The 23,105-nt window shown below is 48.7% G+C and overlaps 1 protein-coding gene across 1 annotated transcript; it reads left to right on the plus strand.

The window, feature by feature from the left end:
* Positions 1–20,217: 20,217 nt before the first annotated feature.
* LOC120657107 (E3 ubiquitin-protein ligase CIP8-like) lies at positions 20,218–21,931 on the plus strand. Its single transcript, XM_039935362.1, has 2 exons — positions 20,218–21,277; positions 21,556–21,931. The coding sequence occupies exons 1-2, from the start codon at positions 20,368–20,370 to the stop codon at positions 21,768–21,770; spliced, it is 1,125 nt and encodes a 374-aa protein (XP_039791296.1). The 5' UTR covers positions 20,218–20,367; the 3' UTR covers positions 21,771–21,931.
* The last annotated feature ends 1,174 nt before the right edge of the window (positions 21,932–23,105 follow it).

A 23,105-nucleotide genomic window follows, 5' to 3' on the forward strand; every position in this document is an offset into this window, starting at 1 on the left:
ACAGTCAATAAGCAATGGTGTTTTTGAAGTTTTAAGCTATATCTTGTCCATTGCAGATGTCCCTATCTGTGGTAGAGATATTCTGGGAGATCTCAGGCTTAAAGAGGTTGTTAAAGCCCACACATAAGTGTCTCTTTATATCTCACAGATGATGTGTTCATAGATCATTAGATGGCAACTGTTTACACACATGTGCAGGGAAAACGCTCTAACATTGAAGTAACTAAATATCCATGATTGAAATTGTATGAGATGATATGGTAAAGCCATGAAGGGAATGGATTTCAAGCTTGATTTTAAGGGGGAATAACCAGCTTTCACAAACAGTGAAAGGACAAAAACTTCAGAATATGTTAAAGGCAAAAAAATGGGTTACAGTTATCAGGTTGACATTCAGTTTTGAGCCAGCTAGGTTCGATTTATATTTTGCTAATACAAACAGTGTTGATAACATCTGTTTCTTTCTTGCATTATGATATTATTACAGAGATCTAAAGTTGTTTATGCTGTGTCGATTTTCGAAGTTTTTTTTTCTATGTAGTAACTGGCCTACGTTTCCACAAATATTTATTAAGGTATTATCAAGGCACAACTTTGAGGTTTCAATGTGAAATGTAGAGTTTATTTAGTGATTGATTAAGGGAACAGATCAGCTTACTTGTCGATTTGTTGCTTTTTGGCCTTCTTCAGCGGCGTTGAGTTTCAGATTTTGGGCTAGTGCACCACAAAGCGGAGAGAAGAAATAGTAGTAGAATGGAGAAGTTGTAGAAGACAATTAGCAAGGATGTAGCCTCTATATATATGTATTGTTTCCCAGCGCTAGAGATTTGGTGACTTGTTTGGAACGACGGTGTGGAACATCCTTCTCACCAGACGCCTCCCCTGGTGTAACGGGCCGAGTAGACCAGGCTGCTCTGTAAGTTTCATCGCACATGATAGCAGCTGCTGGGCTGGCTGTTGCTGGCCTGTTCGGCCCAGTCGTTAGCTTTGGTTAGGGTTTCGGCGTATGCGTATGTATCGTCTCCGCCCGGGCTGATTCGAAGCGCCGCCCTCCCGTTACCGGTTATTACCATTACCGCACCCGTTGCATCCTGGAGACACCGACTCCGTAGCTTGGCCCACCGCCGCTCATCCTCTTCGCCCCAGGCACCTGCACTCTCATCCTCTTCGCCCAGGCACCTGAGTTGGTGGCGCCCGACGACAGCGCGCAGCGCCCGAGCCGACGGCAGTTGACGGCAGCGCCTAGGGGGCCGCCCCCAGGCGTTCGTGCCTGCGGTGCCCGATGGCCACGGCGCCGCCCCTTCCTTCGTCCTCAGCCCGGACTCCAGCACGGAGATCCAGATCCGCGCTGCACAAGCGCCCGCGGGCAGTTATCCACACCTGAGGTGCCCGACGGCCCTGGAGCCGCCCCTCCCTTCGTCCTCAGCGTGGACTCCAGCGCCGAGATCCAGATGACGGCAGGCTGTTACTGGCCGCCGCCGCCCGCCGGACGATTCGGCTCGCGTGTCTCGGCCTACGATGATGCTGGCTGTGATGCTGGATGGCTTAACGGGCCGATCCAGGCGCCCGGGTCCACTTAGCAGGTAGGAGGCCCGATCCACTGCATGTTGCGGGTTTGCGGGTGATATCCGATCCGACGGCTTATATTGTGTACTGTTCGGATCCGACGGTTACCGATGGTGACGTGGATAGGGTCTCCGCCCGCGGAATCGCACAGTTTTTGTAGATAGAAGATGGGCGGGCCTTTTTGGTACTGGTAGTATGACACAAACACAAAAGGCTTCTCGTCCAGGATCTAATACGGCCCAGTTACGTACTTGTAAACCCACACGGATGTATCTGGGATTTTTTTTTAAAGAAGCTTTGCCTTTCATTTAAGAGAAAAAGAGTTTAGAAGTACAAGAACAAAAGAAGAAAAGGGGCCACATACCCCTGCCGTGCAGCCTGGACAAGGGTCCAAGGCGCAACACACAAGCATGGAAGCAAAAGTAACGCAATGACTCAAGATTCTGGGATTCAAGATTCTGTTGGGCCGGACACAGGAACCGCGACCAAGAACTAGCAGCTATCCTTTTTTTTTTTTTTGAAGATTAGAACTAGCAGCTATCAGGCAGGAATGGAGAACTCATCAACTCAAGACTCGAGCACCAGTTTATCTAACGGATACAGTTGACCTTTATTCAAAATACAATTAAAAACTATTGATTGTTTTTTTCTTTTTCCATGGACAAAAATCACGTCGCTCGCACCTAGCTAGGATCCACCATTACTCCATTAGATGCACCACCACCCCACTACCAAGTCGCATCCTTCCTCGCCTAGTAGCCGACTGGCGCTGGACCATCAGCCTCGGTGGTCGGCGGCGGCATCCCCGGGCGGGGCGCCGGACCATATGCAGCGGCGGTCGGCGGCGGTGTCCATGGGAGGGGGAAGTAGGTGCACTGGCAACCTTCCGGTTTCCCGATGCACATGCCTTCTCCCTTGTACTTTTTCGAGCACGAAGCCTTACAGGACATATGCTCGCAGGGCCCAAACGGCTCGACGATCCTCCTACACCAGTAGGAGCCGGGGGCCGCCCGCCTCGTCGTCGAGGGGCGGGCTCGCAGGCGCGACGACGCCCCCACCACGATGCCCCCTTTTCGTCCTCGCCGCGGACGCTAGTCCCGAGCAGAGCATTGGTCTCGTTTGGCGTACCAGAGCACGTTAGGAATAGTAACATTCGACTGTTAATTACAGTATCAAATAAAATCAGTTTACAAAATCAATTTCAAAACTACCGTGCTAGTGATGCTGAAGAATCTAACGAGGCATTTGACGTGCGATTAGAAGATTGTTACTGTAGCATCACTGTAGCAAATCATTGATTAATTACCGTCGTTAGATTCGTCGCAAAAAGTTACACTCATCCCTAAAAAAATTTTGCAAATAGATTTCATTTAGTACTCCATACATACGATATTTTTTTTCTTCAAAAAACCTACATACTAGAATTCTATCACGATCCAAACAAGGCCATTAGCGCCACGAGGACCAAGAGCGTTGCACGGCTGGTGATCCCCATTGCCGATCCCTCTATGACTCTCTCGCAGTCTCACTCGGAGTGCGTTGCTTACGGGATAGATGATCAGCTGTGTTCAGTGCCTTCTCTGCTGATGACTGCACTTTGGCGGTAGTATTTTTGTAGTTGCAGAACCATGTAATGATTGTTGATGGATAAACGAATAAATAAAATCCTACCAAAATTGCTTGGGCTATATACACGACAGGAATTAAAGAGTTTATCTATCTTCTGTAAGCTAGTTTAAAGTATACAACTTTTAGGCCAATAACGTTCCTTACTGGATATGCAAATAAATAAAATCCTGCCAAAATTGCTTGGCAGCAAGAATTAAAGAGTGTATCTATTATCTCCGGTAAGTTAGTTTAAACTATGCGTCTTTAAGGCCCATGAAGCCCAAGTAGAAACAAACTAGTCGGTTTCAATATACGCAGAACACCACGCCCATTAATCACGACAATGATGTCACTAGGGGTGGTAAAGAGTCTTGAAATTTGACTTAGATAATTCAAGGATCGGACTCTAAAAGGTACAGATTCTAATTCTATACAATTTTGAGCTAAAAATATATAAAAGCTAAGAAGAATTGTGAAGAGACCACTAGATCCATAATCCATTACCTCCCCTAGCTGTCACACACGATGAAAAAAAACTAATAAAGGTTCTAACAATTTCTTAGGCTAGTCTCTGGGAGTTTCATGGAGGATTTCATGATATTAAATATCATCAGTTTTGCTGACATGGCATTTGGGATACATGGGAGTAGGAGGGCTTAAGCCCCCTAGATCCGCCCCTGTTCTCCCTCTATATACGATATAGAAAGCGTTGCAAACCAATCGTGTCGATCGGACACTTTTGTTGTAGTGGACGACACTCGCTCTCCCATTTTTTGGAAATGATGGCGGCGGTTGGCAAGAGTAGGGGGCAGGAGCCCCTCTGGATCCGCCCCTGTTCTCACTCTATATACGATATAGAAAGCGTTGCAAACTAATCGAGTCTATCAAACACTTTTTTTTTGTGGTGGACGACACTCACTCTCCCATTTTTTGGAAATGACGGCGGCGTTGGCAAGATCACCGTTCAGATTTCTCCTTGATTATATAAGGCAACGAGATTCAATCCCCTCATCCCTTTGCCATTGCGCTGCTCTCGCCCTCTTTCCATCGCCATTGTAATCGACCAACTCCTTCGCCTTTCTTGTTCCGGGCGGCCTATGGCGCCTGCGGGATCCCTCCCTGAGCTTCCAAAAGAGATGCTCATCGAGGTCGCCGTCCACGTCGCGGCATCATCCAGCTTCCCCATGGCCGATCTCCGTCGTCTCCAGGGGGCTTGCTCTCTCATGCGATGCAGGGTGCTGTTGCAGTCGGACGATCAACCTAAGGCGGGTGCTGCTGCAGTCGGACGATGCGGAGACTCGCAAGCGACTGATCGCGAACACCTATGTTGTAGGCAACATGGATGCGTGCTTCATCCAGGGGATGAGGGGTGTGTTCCGACTGCACGACGGGGCTCTTCATTCGCCGCTGGATGGGCTAGATCAGGCTGCCCGCGGGGGCCACAAGCCGGCGGCGTACATGCTCGCTATGCTCATGTGGCGAGCAAATAGTGGTGCCGAGGCCGACCTTTGGGCCAAGGAGCCCCTGGCCGATGTGGCGTATGACGACCCAGCGCCCGCTGTCTGGAATGATCGTGGGGTTTCACGTCCACTCGAGCACGCCTTCGACACGCTGTGGATGGATGTGGCCTCCTAACTTCCAGCAGCCCGCCCCCGTGCCTGGGCCAGTGCCTCGTGCGGACGTTCAACAGTGCTCGTCCCTGTACTGGGAGTCGGTCGGATGGCTCCAGGGCTGGTGTGGCAAGCCCACCGGCCACGAAGGATGGCTCGAGTGGTCGTACTTCTGCAGTGAGGAATACATGATCCAAAGCTTGTGCAAGGACACCTTCCACTGGCTCGGGGGTCATCCTTAGGATTAGGATATACAGGATCTTCCTATTTCTGCTTTCATCCCTACTTAGGATATAGCAACTTCAGTTGTTTTAGTAGGTGTATTGTGATTTTTGCTTTATTAGGACTGTTGTTTGTATTGAAGTACTCAACAATGTGACTTGTTCTGTTAGATCCTGAGCTTTTGTGGCTACTTTTGTGTTAGTGTCTGATCTTTTGATATAAATATTGGCTCAGCTTGCAGCCTATTTCAATACAAAATGAACTAATTTGCAAAATGCAACAGGGGGCGCAGCCCCCCCCCCCCTCCCGTAGCACCACTAGTGCTCTCTAATGATTAGTTACACGATCATTTATGTTGAGAAGGAATTGGCAGCAAAGATTAATTCTCTTGACATATTGAAAGTTTTTTTTTAGGTGGTCCTCACAGAGGCAACTTCAAATTGATAGAGATGTAGTAACCATGTAAATCTCTTGTGCTCCAACATATCACATATGCACATTGTAACATCCCGGATTTTTCCGGAATGTTATAAAGTCGAAAAATGTGAATTTCAAAAAAATTTCGTGGCAATGCTGTAAATATCAACTTAAGTAGGATTTCTACCTTCCAAAAATTCCTAGTAAATTAAAACTTTGTCCTTAATTAAGGATAATGTAATGCTAGTGTGAGAATATTTGGAGTTATTGGTTTTATTTGGCTCTACCTTGCTTAAAATTCGAATTTGATTTGGATTTATTTTATTGTATGAAATTGTGTGGAAATTAAATCGATGTGTGCCCCTCAATTTAATTTCAAACGCTAACACTTGTGTGGGATTTAATTTGAATTAAGTCATTCAAATTAAATCCGAGCTCTAACCTCTAACTCTAACCCCGCTAACCTATCCGGCCCTAACCCGGACCAGCCCAAGCCCGAACTCGGGTCCAACCCGAAACCCAGCGGGACTCACCCCAAACCTGGCCCAAGATCAAAACCAGTCCAACCCAAACCGCCAAGCCTTTTGGTCCACTTCACCCTTGCCAGCACACCCGCCGGCCCAACCTGCACCGGCCCACACGCCCACCAGCCTGCACACCAGCCCGGTTCCGCGCGGCCCGGCAACACCGGCCCAACCGTGCCCGCCCCTCGCCACCGCGGACGCACCAGCCCAATCGCCCCGACGCGCCGCTCCGTTCCCTTCCCCACGAGCCGCTGCCATCCCGGGCCCGCCTGCCAGGGGAAACTATTCCCCTTTCTCCCCCAAATCGACGCCGCCGCCTGCCGCTGCCGCCTCTGCTCTGCCCCGCGCGTCTCCGCTCCGCGACCGCTAGAAGAATCGGTCGCGCCAGCTCACCGCCTCTACCCTGCCCGCGCTAGCTCTGCCGCCCCGCTCTGCTTTTTTCGCTTTTGACCACCCTCTCCGCCTCTCACGCCGGTGCCGCCTGCCGCTTGCGTCACCAGCCCGCGCCGCACCGCGACAACGCACGGAGGAGGCCGCCGCACACCTTTCCCCGCTCGCTTTTGACTGCCTGCGCGCGCTCCCGAACCCTAGCCCGCGCCGCGCAGCTGTGTGATGCGTGCCATGCGTCCGCAAGCCCGCGCCGAGCGCCCTCCACCGTTCCTCGGCGTCCGGGTCTCGACGCGCCCTCAAACCCTAGCCGAACCGCTATAAAACCCCGTGGCCGCCGCTAACCCTAGAGCCCCGAGCTCTTTTCGTCCATCGCCGCCACACTTGCAAAACAGAGCAGAGAGAGAACAGAGAAGAGGAGAAGAAGGAAGGAGGAGAATGAGTCGTGCGCCAGGAGAAGAGGGAGAGGAGAAGGAGCACCGCGAGGAGGAGGAGGATGCCGCCGCTGGTGCACGCCGTCGAGCCGGCGCCCCGATCGACAACGCCAACGCCCCTGCTCGGCACTGCTCTGCTCCAACTCACCGCGGCCTCGACTCGTCACGGCGCCACACCTATCTTCTTCGAGCCGCACGGTAGGCACCCGCACCACCTCGCCGCCGACGAGCCGTAGCCAGCCCCTAGGAACTCCCCTGCCCTTTGTGTGATGCGTTTGTGCAGGAGTCCGATGCGCCACCGCACCCAAACCCCGCAGCCGCCGTCGCCCAGTCGGGACGCCGCCGTGACCCTGACTTCCCGGGTGTTCACATGCGCGCGCACAAAAAACCCAGGCCAGCCATGTCCAGAGCCATGCCTTGGCAAGGCTGAGCACGGCTCGCCGTAACCACGCCGCCGCGGCCCCGACAAGCCGGGTGCTCGCATGCTCGCCCACGCCCCCGTCCGGCCTCGCTACGGCCCTGCCTCGCGTGGTGGCCACGCACACACACAACCCGCCGCGGGCCTTGCCTGTGTGCGCACAAACCAGCACTGGCCGCGCACACACCTTTGCCTCGCTACCGCACCCACGCCTTGTCCTCTCCCTCTTCTTTTTTATATTTAAAAAAAATCAAAATTTCAAAAATATATGTCCGTTTTGAAAAATTTCAAAACTCCCCCCGGTCGCACTATGGGGGGGGGGCGACAGGCCCTAGATGCTATTTTTTTCTTCAAATTTGCAACGAGGTCCATGGCTGAAAAAAAAAATGAAAGGGGGCATGTCGCCCCCCCCAACGGGCGACAGGGGGGGCCTGTCGCCCCCCCCCCCCCTCGGGCGACCGGTGGCTCCTGCCCACAGGCGCGACAGGGGGGCTGCCCCCCCCCCCTCGGGCGACCGGGCCATGCCCCCCTATATAAGCATCCGACCCTCATTCCCTCCTCATTTGAGTCCGAAAATTCCACCAAAAATCCAGAAAAAAAACAGAGGGGTGAGGAGATGGAAAGCGGCGAAGCCCTGCCGGATTTCGCACTTGTGATCTGCAGGTTAGTACATTTAGTTTATGTATTTTTCCATTGGTATTGTAGAGTAATTTAATTTAATTAGTGCTATAATAGAACCATTTAAGTAGGAGTTTAATGATACTTTAGTTACATAGTAGTAAATTAGTTTAGAAAATTAGTACTACGCATTTATTATTACAATTGCAGTACTATTAGAGACGTGTTTATAAATTAATTATGATTTAGAATAGAATTTGGCATATGCAGTATAGAATTTGAGTGTCATCACGTAGTTATGAATACTTATACGTTGTAGTTGAATTCCATACTTAGTTTTTACGGATTATTGAATAAGGTAGTGAAGTAAAGAGTATAACTCGATAACTATTCTGTGATAAACAGATATGTCGAGCAAGATGCAGTTTCAAGTATTTTATGGTGACTACAATGTTTTGTATGGGCCAAATAGAGTAGACCTTTCTGCCTTTAAGTGCACATCTAGCGCCATAGATAAACCTCTGGAAAGGAGTTTTGGTTCCATATGTAAGTGGCTGCAGCGTGGGTTCCGTGTTGATCCGTTGACACATGTGATGACCGTCCAGACTCTTGTTAATTGGGAGGTAGAAAGTGAATTATGGGAATTGATGATGATACACAGCACTGATGACTGGCAGAAGTACATGCAAGCAGCTCTAGAGCGTGGGTGGCCTCTGGCCATTCTTGTTCAAATCCGGGAAAAGACACAAAATGAAATCCAATATGGTGCAGATCAAGCAACTCCGAGTATTCGAAGAGAGACCAATTATGTTGAGCAAGATGAGTCAGAAGAGATAGAGAACCAAAACATGGGACCACAGGGTCTTGCTGATGAGGGAGAGAGGATACATAGCATTATGGACGAGATGGAGGCAGAAGACCAAACCGCAATAGAGATGGAAGAATATGAGGGCTCATCTGATGACGAGCAGTACTCATTGCCAAAAGAGTGGAAGGAGCATGGTTTTGGCAGTCATGTCGCAGAAGACGTACGAAATCAGGAGTGAGAGTACAGAGGGAATGAGGTAGTGCAACGTGCAACATATCCAAACATTGAAGCCGTAAAAGATGCTGTGAGACTATGGGCAATATCATTGAAACGAGAATTTAGAGTCGTAAAGTCTGGCAGTAAAGAATATGAGGTGAAGTGTGTGAATGATGGATGTCCGTGGCGAGTACATGCATTCAAGGAAAAATGGAAGTCGAACTGGAAATGTTCCATTGTGACAGAGCACACTTGTTTGTTGTCAGAAGTTCTTCCCTCGCATCGCAATATATCATGCGAATTTGTTGCAAAGCAAATATATGGGTTGATTATGGACAACCTAAATTATGAGCCAAAAATAATTGTTCGACACATTGAGCAGACTTACCAGTACACCAATAGTTATTTGAAGGCATGACGGGCTAAACAAAGGGTGTTCGAGATGCGGTTCGGCACATACGAGGCATCATATGATAACCTACCTCGTATGTTATCCCAGGTTGCTGCTAGAAATCCCGGAAGCTTTTATGACACATACCTCGTACCAGCCGTGACTAGGGGGCAAAGAATTATGCAACGAGCCTTCTTTTGCTTAGGTGCTTGTGTTAGAGAATTTCAGTGTTGTCTTCCGGTGATCTGCATTGATGGCACATTTCTGACTGGAAGGTATAAAGGTCAGATACTCACCGCAATCGGGGTAGATTGCAACAACCAAATAGTTCCGCTCGTATTTGCATTTGTTGAGAATGAGAACTTAGACAGTTGGTATTGGTTCCTTGAATGAGTGATGGTTCATGTTGTTGCTGCACGTCCAGATGTATGCCTTATTAGTGATAGGCATGCAGGTCTGCTGCAATCAATACTGAAATTGCAACGTGGAACTGCGACAACGCCTCCATTGTGGCCCGATGTCCAAAACAGGTGGTGCATTAGGCATATGGGTGCAAACTTCTATGACCACTTCAAGAACAAGGATCTTAAGAACCTGTTTAAAAGGTTGTTCACCCAAAATCAACAGAGAAAATTCAATGCATTATGGCAGATGCTTGATCAGTTGACTGCAGAGCTAGTGAAGGTAAGGGCATCAGGAACAGGCACGAGTCAGGCTGCAGAGGCTAGGGATTCAATTGAGAAGCCATTTTCACACTGGATTCGAGGTGCACCTAAGGAGAAATGGTCATTCCTTTATGATACCAACGGAATACGGTATGGTATTCAGACAACGAACCATGCAGATTGTTTCAATATAGTTATGCGTTCTTGTCGCGCATTTCCTCTTGTGGTAATTGTTGAGTTCATCATGTATGGGTGCATGAAGTATTTCAGAGAGCATTACATGGCTGCAAGCATAAACATTAGCAACTCCCAAATTCAGTTTTGCACAAGAGTGACACAATATATGCAAGAGAAGATTGAAAAGGCTAAACTGCACCGCATCATATCGACATGTACAATGGAGTATAGATTTGAGGTTCTATGCAAGGATAGAACTGGTCGTGGTATCCGTAGAGATATGGTGGTACATGAGAGTTTGATTACAGTAGATGGCAAAGCCTTCTGCTCCTGCATGAAGCCTAAGTTATTGCATTTGCCATGCTCGCATCTCATTGCGGCATGTGCAGAGTCTGGGTTGCAGCCAGGAGTATTTGTTTCACCTTACTTCAGCAAGAAAGCAGTTGTATCCACCGGGGGACATGAGGTATACGGGATTGGAATAGTGGGGCCTTTCATTCAGGATAATGAGAATAAGATGTTTATTCCTGATCCAGCCACTAAGAAAGGCAAAGGCCGCCGTCAGACACGTCGTATTCGGAATGGTATGGACGAGTCTGAAGCAAGCAAGGCACAAAAGCGTTGCAGCCAATGTGGAGCATTGGGTCACAACTATAAGAAGTGTCCTCAGAATGCACTTCACGATGCTGCTGACGTCGGTCCTTCCGGAAATCCCAGAGACGGAGCACCTCCTACGTTCAGACGACCATCGGCGAGAATTGTTCGTGGAATGCATTCGGTGTCATGATCCACAATTGTATTTCATTATTTGTAATATATAGTAATCGTGCGTCCAGTTTGTATGGAACATATCTGTAATATATAAATATCGTGCGTGGAGTTTGTATCGAACCTATCTGTAATATATAGTAATCGTGCATGGAGTTTGTATTGAACCTATCTGTAATGTATAAATATTACACGTCCAGTTTGTATGAAACATATATGTACCTATGTGTCCTCATATATTTTTGAATGCAGGTACGGAGATGGACTCCTTGCTAGACCCAGTTATCAACTCGAGCCACAGGTCTTACTTTGCAGCAGTTGAGCACCGAGCCCTAGAGGTGCTACGTCCTTGTCCACCCGGGGAGGCGATCTCTATACACCACGATTGGTGTGACAGATATGTAATGAAATATTATTATTTATCAATTATGTATTCGTCGGTATTCCTTTGTTTCGACAATTTTGTTTATTGCAGGTTACGTGAGGCCGGTCTACTGACTCTGAGCCGTCTTGTCGAGGGTGGGCCTATTCAGCTCGACCGATCCCTCCTGACGGCGCTTGTTGACAGATGGAGGCCGGAGACACACACGTTCCACCTCCCGTGTGGGGAGATGACTCCTACGCTGCAGGACGTGGCCTACCTCCTCGGCCTCCCTATCGGCGGGGAGGCTGTAGGTCCGCGTGTGGTAGCGGCCTCGTGGAAGGATGACCTGGAGGCCCGTTTTGCCCTGGTTGACCGCGTGGAAGAAGCAGGTCCGATCAATCCGCACCCGCGAGCAGCAGGTCCTTCGAAGACCTGGTTCCTACAGTTTACAGTACGTATTCATTGCTGATGTTTATTTATAATGAGATAGCCGTGGACCGCTTATTTGTATCTGATGTTTATGATTGTGCTAGTTTACTTGTCATTTATTTCTATAGATACTATTGATGTGAACTTGTTATGTTTGTGGGTTCCATAATGCTCGTGAAATAAGGGAAGTTCTTGCGAATTTTTTCCGTGATTTAATGAAGCACAAGTTAGGTGCGGTAGGATTTAGCGGCCGAGATCCCGCCGACGATGATGACGACTACCGCATACAGTGTAAACTGCGTGACACGCTCGAATAGCTCAAAATAGGAACCATAGTGTATCTAGCTGCGAGTATGAGATCACAGGTTGCCACTGCTCAGCACGGCGATCACGGGTTTCCCAAATATCGCATTCTTTGCCCAGACATATGTGACTAAAGACGACAACCCAATAGCAGTGCCCTTCCACCATTTCAAAAAGATGTGACAACATGGCAACCACACCAGCTCACCTTCAAAGTAGTCTCTCTGGTGAGGACGACGGACCTGTCATTCTACAGCGAAGGTCTGTGGCGTGTAGTGGGGAAGGCGGCATCTAGTCGCGATCGACCGAGCAGCAGCAATGCAGTGCTGTGAGTCTGCATGCACAGATATGCATCGAGTAGTCATTTCGAGAATTGAATCTAGCCTTTTCAGTGTTAGGTCAGCTAGCCTCTTCACTGTGTTGTCGTGTAGGCTTTTTAGGTGCATTTACACTCCACACTCCGGGTATCAGACCTTTGTGCGCCTATAAATACTCCGAAGTTTGTGAACTCCCAGCTGCACTCAAACACCAAACCTCATTGTATACCCAATGTCTGGAGGTGGGTCTAGCGGGAAGAATTACTACGGTTTTGGGAAAGGAAAAGGGGGGAGAAAGGAAGACCCCATAATATGGGAGGGGCCTCTTGGACCTGATTCCTTTTCGGAACCAGTGTTTGAGTTTCCGTCACAGCACAAGAGTGAATTTACCAATGAAACTCCTCTTCGACAATATGATAACCGTAGAGAACTGTGGCCAAAATACAGACATGGTGAGAACTGCTTAGTGCAGATGTGCACCGACGGGATGGATGGCGGTCGGCGTTTCTTTAAATGTCCACACGCATGGGTAATACTCGGTTTTTCATTTCTTTATCTTCAATAAGACACCTTACATGAAATTTGTTTTGCAGTCTTCCGATGCTCCAGAAAATTGTGGTTTTACTAGGTGGGTCGATCCTGCACCAATTGATTCTGTTCAGGAGTTAATCGAGTACCTCCAGATAAAGATCTTTGATCTGGAATGCAAGGTGAACCATTATGAGGAAGTGGGCGAGGGTAACAAAGACGACGAAGATGATGATACCAGCAATGCTGCTGGTTCACAGGATGAACCATGCACTATTTCTTACTGCAACTGCCCTTGTCACAAGAAGAAGGGCCCTGCGCCTCCGGCACCACCGCCTACACCACCTGCAATGGGTGGATACTACGGAGAAGGCTCAACGCAGTTTGCTACGTGGGGGTACGGCTACTAGGACTACCCTAGTGCTAGTGACATGCTGCATCGTTGTGTTTGTTGTGTTTTTTTTAAATTACCTAAGGCATGTTAGGTTAGTCCAGAATCTGTTTACCGTAGTTTGCAACGGGTTCTGCCATGCCACTGTATGTGTGATGTGTGTTTCATTATCTTTGTATTATGATGTAAAATTTGATGGTTCACATTATGTAATGCATTTCTTAGTTTTTATTTCTTATCGTTATATTAATTAAATGTGTGCTTTTTAGTATTCTAGTGATATGAAAAGCTCCGAAAATATTAAGGACAAGTTCAAACATTTCATAGATTCCCGGCTACAACTGCCAATTAATGGTAAAAGTTACAACACACAGAGTCAAGCTCTCAACTGAAAACATAAACAACAAATTGCAGTGGCATGTGCACGCGACAAGTTAATTTCTTGTTGCATCTAAACCTACCATGCCTTATGGAATGTAAAATGCCGGGATTACATGGTACTACTCTACTGAGTGCACCGAGGATATTTGCCCTTCCTAATTGCTTCGGGCCCGGCTTCCTTCGCACGGCGTGCCCTCTCTCGCTTTCTCTCTCTATCAGCTTCACGTTCGGCCGCCGCCTTACGATCCACCTCCTCCATCCTCTTGCGGATCTCTTCTTGCTCTTTTTCGCGCTTCTCCTCTTGCTGTTCCTCGTGCTTCATTCGGTGCCAATGTTCTGCAGCCCACCTTGCTTGTTGTTCCACAAAGTCCTTTGCCTGCTGCGACTGTACGGTGTCGAACCACTGCATAAAATCACAAAGAGGCGGAGGAGACTTTGTCCAACAAAAGTTAGAATCATAACTCAATGTTAGGTCACAAAGAAAAATAGCGTATGTTGTCCTACTACCTTGGCCCGGTCTTTGCCGTATCGCTTAGGTGGATCATATTCGTAGTTCTCACATATAAAGAACCTCATGCCGTAGTCATCTCCTAAAACCTCAGATTGCATGAACTTGCATAACGAACCGCAGAAGCACATTGGCACATCAATTCCTTCAGGTACGGTGGCTACACACTTGCTCCACGGAATGTAGGTTGATCCTGACGAAGACATTGGCGCTATAGTGCGGTGCGCCAAATAACGAACAATGATTTAAATAATACACATATCATATACCAAATCGATGCGTGAAAATATAGGTACTGTCATAATTCTATTGTCTTATGCTACAATATCAATAAGGTACTGTCATAATTCTATTCTAATGCATAGTTAATTTAAAAACAAGTCTATAATAGTACTCAAATTGTAATACTAAACGAGTGTTCTAAAGCACCAAATCTAATTCAGCTAATCCGCTAATTAAATTAAATTGTTATACAATATCAATGGATTCATACGGAAGTTACCGGTAGATCACAAGTGCGGAATTCGGCAGAGCTTCGCCGTTTTTCTTCTCCTCACCCCTCTCTTTTTTCCTGAATTTTTAGGCTCAAATGACAAGGGAATGGCGGCCAGAGCTTATATAGGGGGGAAGGGACCCTGTCGCCCCTGGGGTGGGCGACAGAGCCCCCTTTCATTTTTTTCAGCCATGGACCTCGTTGAAAATTTGAAGAAAAAAAATTACATCTAGGGCCTGTCGCCCCCCCATAGGGCGGCCGGGGGTATTTTTGAAATTTTTCAAAACGGACATATATTTTTGAAATTTTGATTTTTTTAAATATAAAAAAGAAAAAAGTCCCTTTGCCTTTTCCTTTTTTCCTTTTTTAAACCTTACACGCGGGCCCCACTTGTAAGCATCTGATGAGAGGCTGACCAGTGGGACCCACTGACCCCAGTTGACCGGTCAATGGTCAACGTTGACTTGGTCAACGCTGATGTCAGCAGGGCTCACTGCTGACGTCAGCAGAGCTGACCCCCAGGTGACGTCATGCTGACATCATCATACCACGTGGCACGCTCTGGTGCTGCCACGTGTCACCCCTATGTTTTTTCCTTTTTCGATAATTATTTATTAATTCCAGAAAATGCTTTAATCTTAGAAAGATCATAGTAATTCAACCGGAACTCCGAAAAATATGAAACCAGTTTCATAATTCTTCAAAAATCATGATCTATGCATTAGACTAGGTTTTGTTGTGAGTTGGATCTTATTTGAGCAGTTTTGTGCATTCTTGCACTTTGGCCCTTATATTTATACGTAATTACGATTAGGTCCTGATGTGGAGGAGTTGACCGACGTCCCGGACGACCAGAAGATCCAGAAGGACTACCCCGACACCGGAGGACCCAGAAGGACGTACCCGGAGACCAGAAGCCCCCAGAGGACCAGGAAGACTACGAAGACCTATCAGGTTCACACCCATTCGAGATTGAATACCTATTAGGCATTGCTTGCTAGATACGCTACGCTCCCAAATTGAGTGTGATGAGATGAGCTTGCATGGCCATTTATTTACCGTATTCCTTGTTTCCCATACTAGACATTAATTGATGTATGCTATTGCTTCTATGAGTGAGATTTGGGGTATGGGAATATATGATGTGATAGTCCTTACTTGCTGGAAGATGCCTCCACATATATGGGAGTTGGTGATTAGGTTACAGCGGGGCGAGCGGACCCTTTCTCCGACCTTAGGGTCGGGAGCTGGGGGTTGTGTGTTGGGCACAACCCTGTGAGCACCTGTGGCGGGTGCAAGGCTGTTCCCGTGGGAACATGAGTTGAGGAGTTGAGGTGGCGATACCTGTAATGGGTGCCGATCGCGAACCGTGTTTACGGAATGCAAACTGTGGACGAAGACGCTCGCCCTTGCGGGATTAAGGACTTGACTTTGTGGCCCTAGTGACGGAACTATGTCAAACGTGCACACCACTTATCTTTTATGAGGGGGGACCCAGCCCGAGCTAGCTACGCGCGGCACCATTACTACAGGAGGATAGTGTTTCAGTGTCAGGGGGAGTGGGCAGGACCCTTTAGCCCCCGATCGCAGGATCCATGGAGATTTCATTCTAGATAGCTTCACAGCTCCGGGCGACCTACTGCGGGAGGACGCGCCCCAAACCGGGAGTAGGATGGTGCCGTAGCCGTTAGTTTCGTTGACTGGTGCCTCAGAGAAAGTCGGCTGATCCCCGGCTGGATTCGGGGCGAGTGGGTACAGGTGTACAACCCCTGCAGGGTGAAAACTATACGTATAGCCGCGTACTCGGTCATGTACAACTCTGGATCTGACCCCACAAATATAGTTAGAACCACATATACTTTTCTACCTCCCTCTAGTACCACTTTTCCTGCTTGGATAGCAGCTGAGGTGCGGGGAGAGGGAGTTCCCGCACCGAAATAGGGTTGAGACAGATGTAGTAGAAGATAGGAGACCGGGAGTCCGGGTTGCCGGAGCTGCCCGTGTTGAAAGGTGTTTGGATGACTTATACATATACTGCTTGCATAGGAAGACATAGCCTATCCTTGGCATTACTTTTATACCGTCTGCATCCACATAAAGGTTGCATACGGGTGGTGACGTGAACCTATCCCATCCTTGGGAATAGTCTGATAGATGCAGGATCTGAGAGAAGGAGTTGACAGGACGACAAACATGGAAGGAGTTAAGGATGGCCCGAGCTACACTCCGAGCTGCCTATGGAGAAGGATCGAGAAGATTCGTGAAGACGAAGTTGCCCAGAAGACTAGATATCGTTTCCGCTTTCTGTTTGTTTTCTTTTAGCCCAAGGGGCTTGTACTCTGAGATTCGTATTACAATCCTTTGGATTATGTAATAAATAAACTCATGTGATGTTATAAACGTGAGTTATGCCTGTGATATTCGATTGAAATAAGTTCTGTATGTGATAGCTACTGATCCAGGGACTATCACGACAATACAGCGAGTCGGGTTCGCCTTTCGGGAACCCGGTCTGTTTCACACATGCTACCTTGTTTTGTTATCTCTAAGTGCTAATTAGTAGACAATTGTATGCTGCAATTCGTGCTGATTTACTTATTAGCAATGCTCTATTTGAGTTAGTATATGTGCTTGTGTATGTATCATGTCATATTTTTTTCATTAGTGCCCATGAATGTTTGGCCCCCTATATTCAAATTCTGGCTACGCCCCTGGGTTTGTCTTCTTTATGGTGGAATTGTAGTGCAAGAGATCAAGTGCAAATTTAAGATATAACCTGTTATTTGGAGCTGTGTTGTCTCATATATGAGGAGTTGCTGACAGAGGCAGGATCACGCAAGAGATGTGGTCCCTTTTTTCTGTTTCTCATGATAGAATAGATGTGAGTGATTTATGTGTTCATTCTCGGTTTGTCAAGTGTTTTACATTTTGTGTTCTTGAGTGATAATATTGGTTGTATCAATCACTATTTTCTATTTCTTATATTCATGACGTGTCAGGATTTTATTGGTGCAAAACGTGATTGATGATTAGTATATCCTGCAGGAAGGGGAAAACACAGTAGTAGAGAGAAGAAAGAAAGTTTAACATGGACGCGGTAGGCCCAATGCGAATGGCCTCTCACTCACGGTGGACAGACTTCCGAAGCCCAAGCCCAGCTTGCACCATGCTTCTGGTCTCAAAATTCAAAAGGTGTTTGGGTGGGGGCCTGCTTGGGGCAGGGCGGGCGACTGCACGTTGTCCCGTCACAGAAGAGGTTGGTGGGCTGCTAATTCTTCTCGGGCGTGTCGAGCTCTAGCTCTCCTATAGTTGGAACAAAATTGTTTCAGTGGAACAAATTGTTGTGCTGGAACAAATTATTTTACTGGACTAAAAAAGTTCCATCGGAATAAAAAAATAAAATTTGTTTAGTTAATTATATTACCACTGAAACAAAAAATATTTCACTGGAACAAATTATTCCATTGAAATAAATGAAAAAAATATTTCATCGCAACTTTCAGAAGAAAAGAAAAAAGAAAGGAAAAAGAAAAGGCAAAGTTGGGCCTTATGTACCGGTGGGCCGTTGAAAAAACCACAAAAGCGAGCGGTCCCCACGCCCGCGGGGGCTTCTGCGATAGGTCAACAAGCACCTGCGCGTGACTGGGAGTATTGGCAGTTTGGGTGCAATCTCAGCTAGAGCCATTTCACTCCATCACTAGCTTCTTCTAGGAACACCAATTTGCAAACCTCAGCAACCCTATTCAACCATTTCGAATAAACAAAGAAGGTCATGCTCATGCCGTGCGAGTTCTGAAAAAAAAAAAGGCTGTGATACAAGGAGTAACTTCCTGTCCACATAACATAATGCTAAAGCCATTCTGGAAAGATTCTGGGCCAACTTTGTGTCCCGACAAACACTTTAACAATCCATGGCGCTCCTCCTTTTCTTTCCTGTAAAAAGGAAGGGAGAAATCCTTTCAAAAAATAAAAATAAAAAGGAAGAGAGAGGGAGGAACTGAGGAAGGGAACTAGTGTTTCCAGCTTCGTGCCCACGACTGGCACACCAAAGGAGAAATCTAGATCGCTTTAGGATCTGGCGAGCCGAGCACGTACGAGTACGACAATCATCGCCGATCGATTCACAGGAATGTATATTTTCAACCAAAGTTTGGACCACCAGTACTGAAAGGCACAAGCAAGCTAAATGCACTTGTGAAAGATCAGCTCATCGACATAGGTTTTGTTTATTGACGCGCGCTCGGAGACGAGTACAGCTGTTGCCGTGTCGGCCGCAAATCCGCGCGCGTGGCGAGCCGGGGAAGTCCGGTTCGCGTTGCTTTTTCTGTCCAAGTCCAGGCACGACCACCGCACCGCAGTTGCCCACCGGAGACGGCCTGGACCCTGGAGAGAGGCCGCCGCCGTCTTCCAGATCGCCGTCTGTGCGTGCACGTGACGTGCTTGCCGCCTACCTGACAGGTGGGTTCAGAAGAATTAGGCCCGGGCCGAAAAGAGCTTGCGCGACCGCGACCGGATCGACGAGAACAAGGCATGTAATTAAAACCCGCGGACGGGTTCCGTCTCCAAGCGCCTGGAATCTACCATACATACAGAATAAGATGATCCTATCGCGCAACATGTGATGCGAGATCCTCTCTCTGAACGAAAATTAGCAGGTGGAGATCGGATGGCTATTAACAGCCAGCCGATTTTAGGTAACTTCAAAATTCCCCTACTAATTGCTAGCCAGCTATAGTTGGCAGGTGTATTATTTCTATGTACTAGTACTCGTGCGGGTGTATATATAAAGGATTCAATAGAGGTCATAATTGTGCAGTCAGATTCAGGTCTGAGACGTACTTCTGTGATGATGAATACAAGGGGCGGCATGTGTGGAGGCTTGGCGTATGTGATGGTCATACTCCTGTTCCTCGTTGCATCGCCTGTAGTACAATGTAAGTTTACCTCGGGTTTTATCTGTCATTGAATTGGGCGTAGATATGCGTATTTATACTTGTTGCTGATGAACACAAACTGAAACAGGTCGTCTTCACGGGCTTGCAAGTGCTGGAACTGCTGCAGGGAGCCTAAGGAACACAACCAATAATGGCGCGCACTTGGGAGTTGATGAGAAGGTGGCCCTTATATTTTGCGTTCCAGGTGTGTGCGACGAGGATGGTGCTTCGTGCTACTGCTGCGAGACTTTAAAACCGGAACCTTTGTGTTGGCATACTTTGAATGAATGTAAGGCCAATTGTCCTACGTGCAATCCTAAATGCCGACCCTAGCAGATTAGTCCCGATTGTACGATCCGACACAAGATGAAAAAAAAAAACTATCGTCACTTATCGGGATCAGGATCTATATAGGAACACTTGTCCAGGTTCATATCCTATAAAATTAGGATTCTAGATGGGAGCTGGATCATTTCAATGTTGTGAGGTTGTATCATCCTAGGATCCGGGATTGGAAGCACTAATCTAAACGCACAGGGCACACGCTCCTCTCTGGTCCCGCCAACCAAAACCCATTACGGGGCACACGAAATGTGCTACAGTGTCAAAATTCAAATTTTTTCACCAACTAAACACACACTGATTCGTATTCTCGTGTGCACCCAAGAGCGAAGGTTCGGTAGGCCACGCCATGCTCGCGTCTCGTTTCCGGCAGTCCCCACCGCTGCCGGGGTGGCGTTCGGCTCGGCGGCGCATGGCGTCGGGTACACAAACCCAACTTGACCCTACCCAATTTTAAAGCGCACAAAAAGCGCACGAAGGGGAGGGAGAAAAGGAGAGCAGCGCAGCGGCGCGGGCGGTCTCTCTTCCTCCCCGTCTTCGCTTTAGCGATGGCCAACGATTCCCTCGCCCACCACCTGCCGCGCCCCCTCGCCGCCGGCTGCTGCTCCGACGTTGACGAGTACGACGAGGAGGAGCCCGCCAACGTCGCCTTCCCCTCCTTCTGGCCGCCCTTCCCCGCGCTCTCGTCGGACTCCAACTCCGACGCCGCCAGCTTCGTGCGCCCGCGCGTGGACCGGCCCCGGGGCCGGGAGACCGCCGCCTCGTCGTTCTTCGGGCTCGGCTTCCACGACGGGGACGACGACGAGTGGGCGCCGCCGGACGAGGAGGACGGGGAGGTCGAGCTGCCGCTCTGTTGGGATTGCCTGCAGCTAGAGGACCACGACGGCCACCCGCGGTGGGACGTGGGCGTCAGCGACGCCGATGAGTGGGAGCAGGTGGCCGCCAGGGAGGAGGATACAGCCGCAGCGTCCGCGGTGAGGAGCCTGGAGTGGGAGGTGCTGCTGGCCGCCAACAGCCTGGGGAGCCTCGTGGTGGACGACGCCGGCGACGACGACGACCTAGACGCGGGCATCGAGACGTACTTCCTTGACGACGCCGACGACCTGTTGTTCGGGCAGCTCGCCGCCGCGGACGCGGACCACGGCCCGCAGGGCAAGTGCGGGCGGCCCGCGACGAAGGCCGCCGTGGAGGCCCTCCCGACGGTGGTGGTCGCGGAGGCCGACGCACAGTGCGCGGTGTGCAAGGACGGCGTCGAGGCCGGGGAGCGCGCCCGGAGGCTGCCGTGCGCGCACCTCTACCACGACGCCTGCATCCTGCCGTGGCTCGCCATCCGCAACACGTGCCCGCTCTGCCGCCACGAGCTGCCCACCGACGACCCCGAGTACGAGAAGTGGAAGGCGAGGCGCGCCGCCTCTCCCGGCGGTGGCGGCGAGGCGGACCCCCGTGCGGCGGCGACAGGTACGATGTCTTCGTCAGGCTACCTTGATGGATGGATAAGTGCAGGGGAACAGACTAACTTGCTTCAATAATTAGAGCCTCTAATTTAGAGGTGGCGCTGTGTTAATAACTTAATATTTGGCTATGCAACTTACTGCAAATTCCATTTTGATCGGGTGGGAGAGGGATCAAATCGATACGGATTGGTGGGTGTGGTGGTGCTTTTCATACGTTTTGATTTGATAATGGTGTATGATGGTCGTGACTGTTGAGGTTGTTGATCATTGTTCTTTTTACAGAGGAACAAACAGAGGAGAACAATCACTGCTCCTTTCTGTTTGGAGTTTACTCGCCTCACAATTCAGCACACAGCATTGTTTGCACAATTGCAGAGTCGAACTTGTCTTTAAAATATGTGGGCAATAGGAATCTTCCTTTTGCAAGTAATTCTAGTTTGTTCATAAAACGATTGTATGATGAAGCAGTGTTGAAGATTACTGAATGGGTCACGTGAATGTGAGGAGTTAGAAAGATACGTGTGAAAGAGAAAGGCTAGAAATGTATGCTTGTCGAATCTGTTTGTCAATTTACAAAAGGAACGATCACGATAGTAGCATAGGCGCATAGCTTACTTGAATGAGATCAGACCATATTTCTGCTGTGCTGTTATTGGAACTACGAGTTATCCCCGACCCGAAGCCAGTGGGGCATTTCTGCACCTGGCACTTCTTGCTTTGGAAGCATGTATTATGATTTTGAAATCGCAACAATGTTTTATTTTTTTCGACTTCATCAAACAGAAAAGGAAAGCAAGCCTTGCGTTCTGAAGGTGTCCGTGCATGTTGGAGTAATGGGCTTGGCCCATTTATTCTAAAGCATTAAAAGAATTTAAAGCCCACTATTAATGCTAGGGAATCAATGTTTAATTCCGTACCGGGAATTGAGGAGGATCTCAACCGACTTAAAAGGTGGACTTCTTGTACACCACTTGTGAAGCCGGTAAGAGGAGGACGGTGAACCACACGCGCTCGCTCGCCTCGCCGGGCCGTGGCCGTGGCCGTGGCGGCGCGGCGCGGCGCGGCGCGGCGGCTATTTTGCCGTTGACAGCAATTAATCGTGCAATTAAATCTGTAATTAATGGCCATAACCGCATCACCTAAATGACTCTGATGGTGTCCAGGTTCAACGATCCTCTCTCTCCAGTTGCAACAACTGAGTTCCCCAACGCTAATTTCTACGCGCACAGAATTAGCGTGAGCAGGCCTCCGAAACCTTGCTCGCCTTGAGATCCTGCACGGGATAGGCGGGCAATCAGGTTTTTGGGTAACGCTTTAGCGTGACTGCTCAAAAATACTAAGGCTTTGCCCGATTGTACGACTACTTCCTGGTGGACGAGCCGATGGTGTCCAGGTTCAACGATCATCCCTCTCCAGTTGCAACAACTGAGTTCCCCAACGCTAATTTCTGCGCGCACAGAATTAGCGTGAGCAGGCCTCCGAAACCTTGCTCGCCTTGAGATCCTGCACGGGATAGGCGGGCAATCAGGTTTTTGGGTAACGCTTTAGCGTGACTGCTCAAAAATACTAAGGCTTTGCCCGATTGTACGACTACTTCCTGGTGGACGAGCCGAACGACTACGTCGACTACATTCTGGTGGCCGAACGACTACGTCGACTACATCTTGGTGACCGTTCGTGGGACTGCACTGCGAACTTATTCCTGCACCGATTTAGTTCGACTACTTCGACTGAGGCCAACCGAGTAGATGTCTACTCCAGTTGGTAACAGCGCAGCCAATGCCTCCGGCAACGGCCCCGCTTTAGGGTACTCCCTGAAACTTTGGTTATTT

This window comes from Panicum virgatum, chromosome 1N (assembly GCF_016808335.1).
Source record: "Panicum virgatum strain AP13 chromosome 1N, P.virgatum_v5, whole genome shotgun sequence".
Taxonomy (NCBI): domain Eukaryota; kingdom Viridiplantae; phylum Streptophyta; class Magnoliopsida; order Poales; family Poaceae; genus Panicum; species Panicum virgatum.

Excerpts from the sequence above, each read along its gene's own strand:
- LOC120657107 (XM_039935362.1), top strand. The coding sequence starts at position 20,368 with ATGGCCAACGATTCCCTCGCCCACCACCTGCCGCGCCCCCTCGCCGCC. Across the intron at positions 21,278-21,555 it reads CCCCCGTGCGGCGGCGACAG|AGGAACAAACAGAGGAGAAC; the intron begins GTACGATGTCTT and ends TTCTTTTTACAG.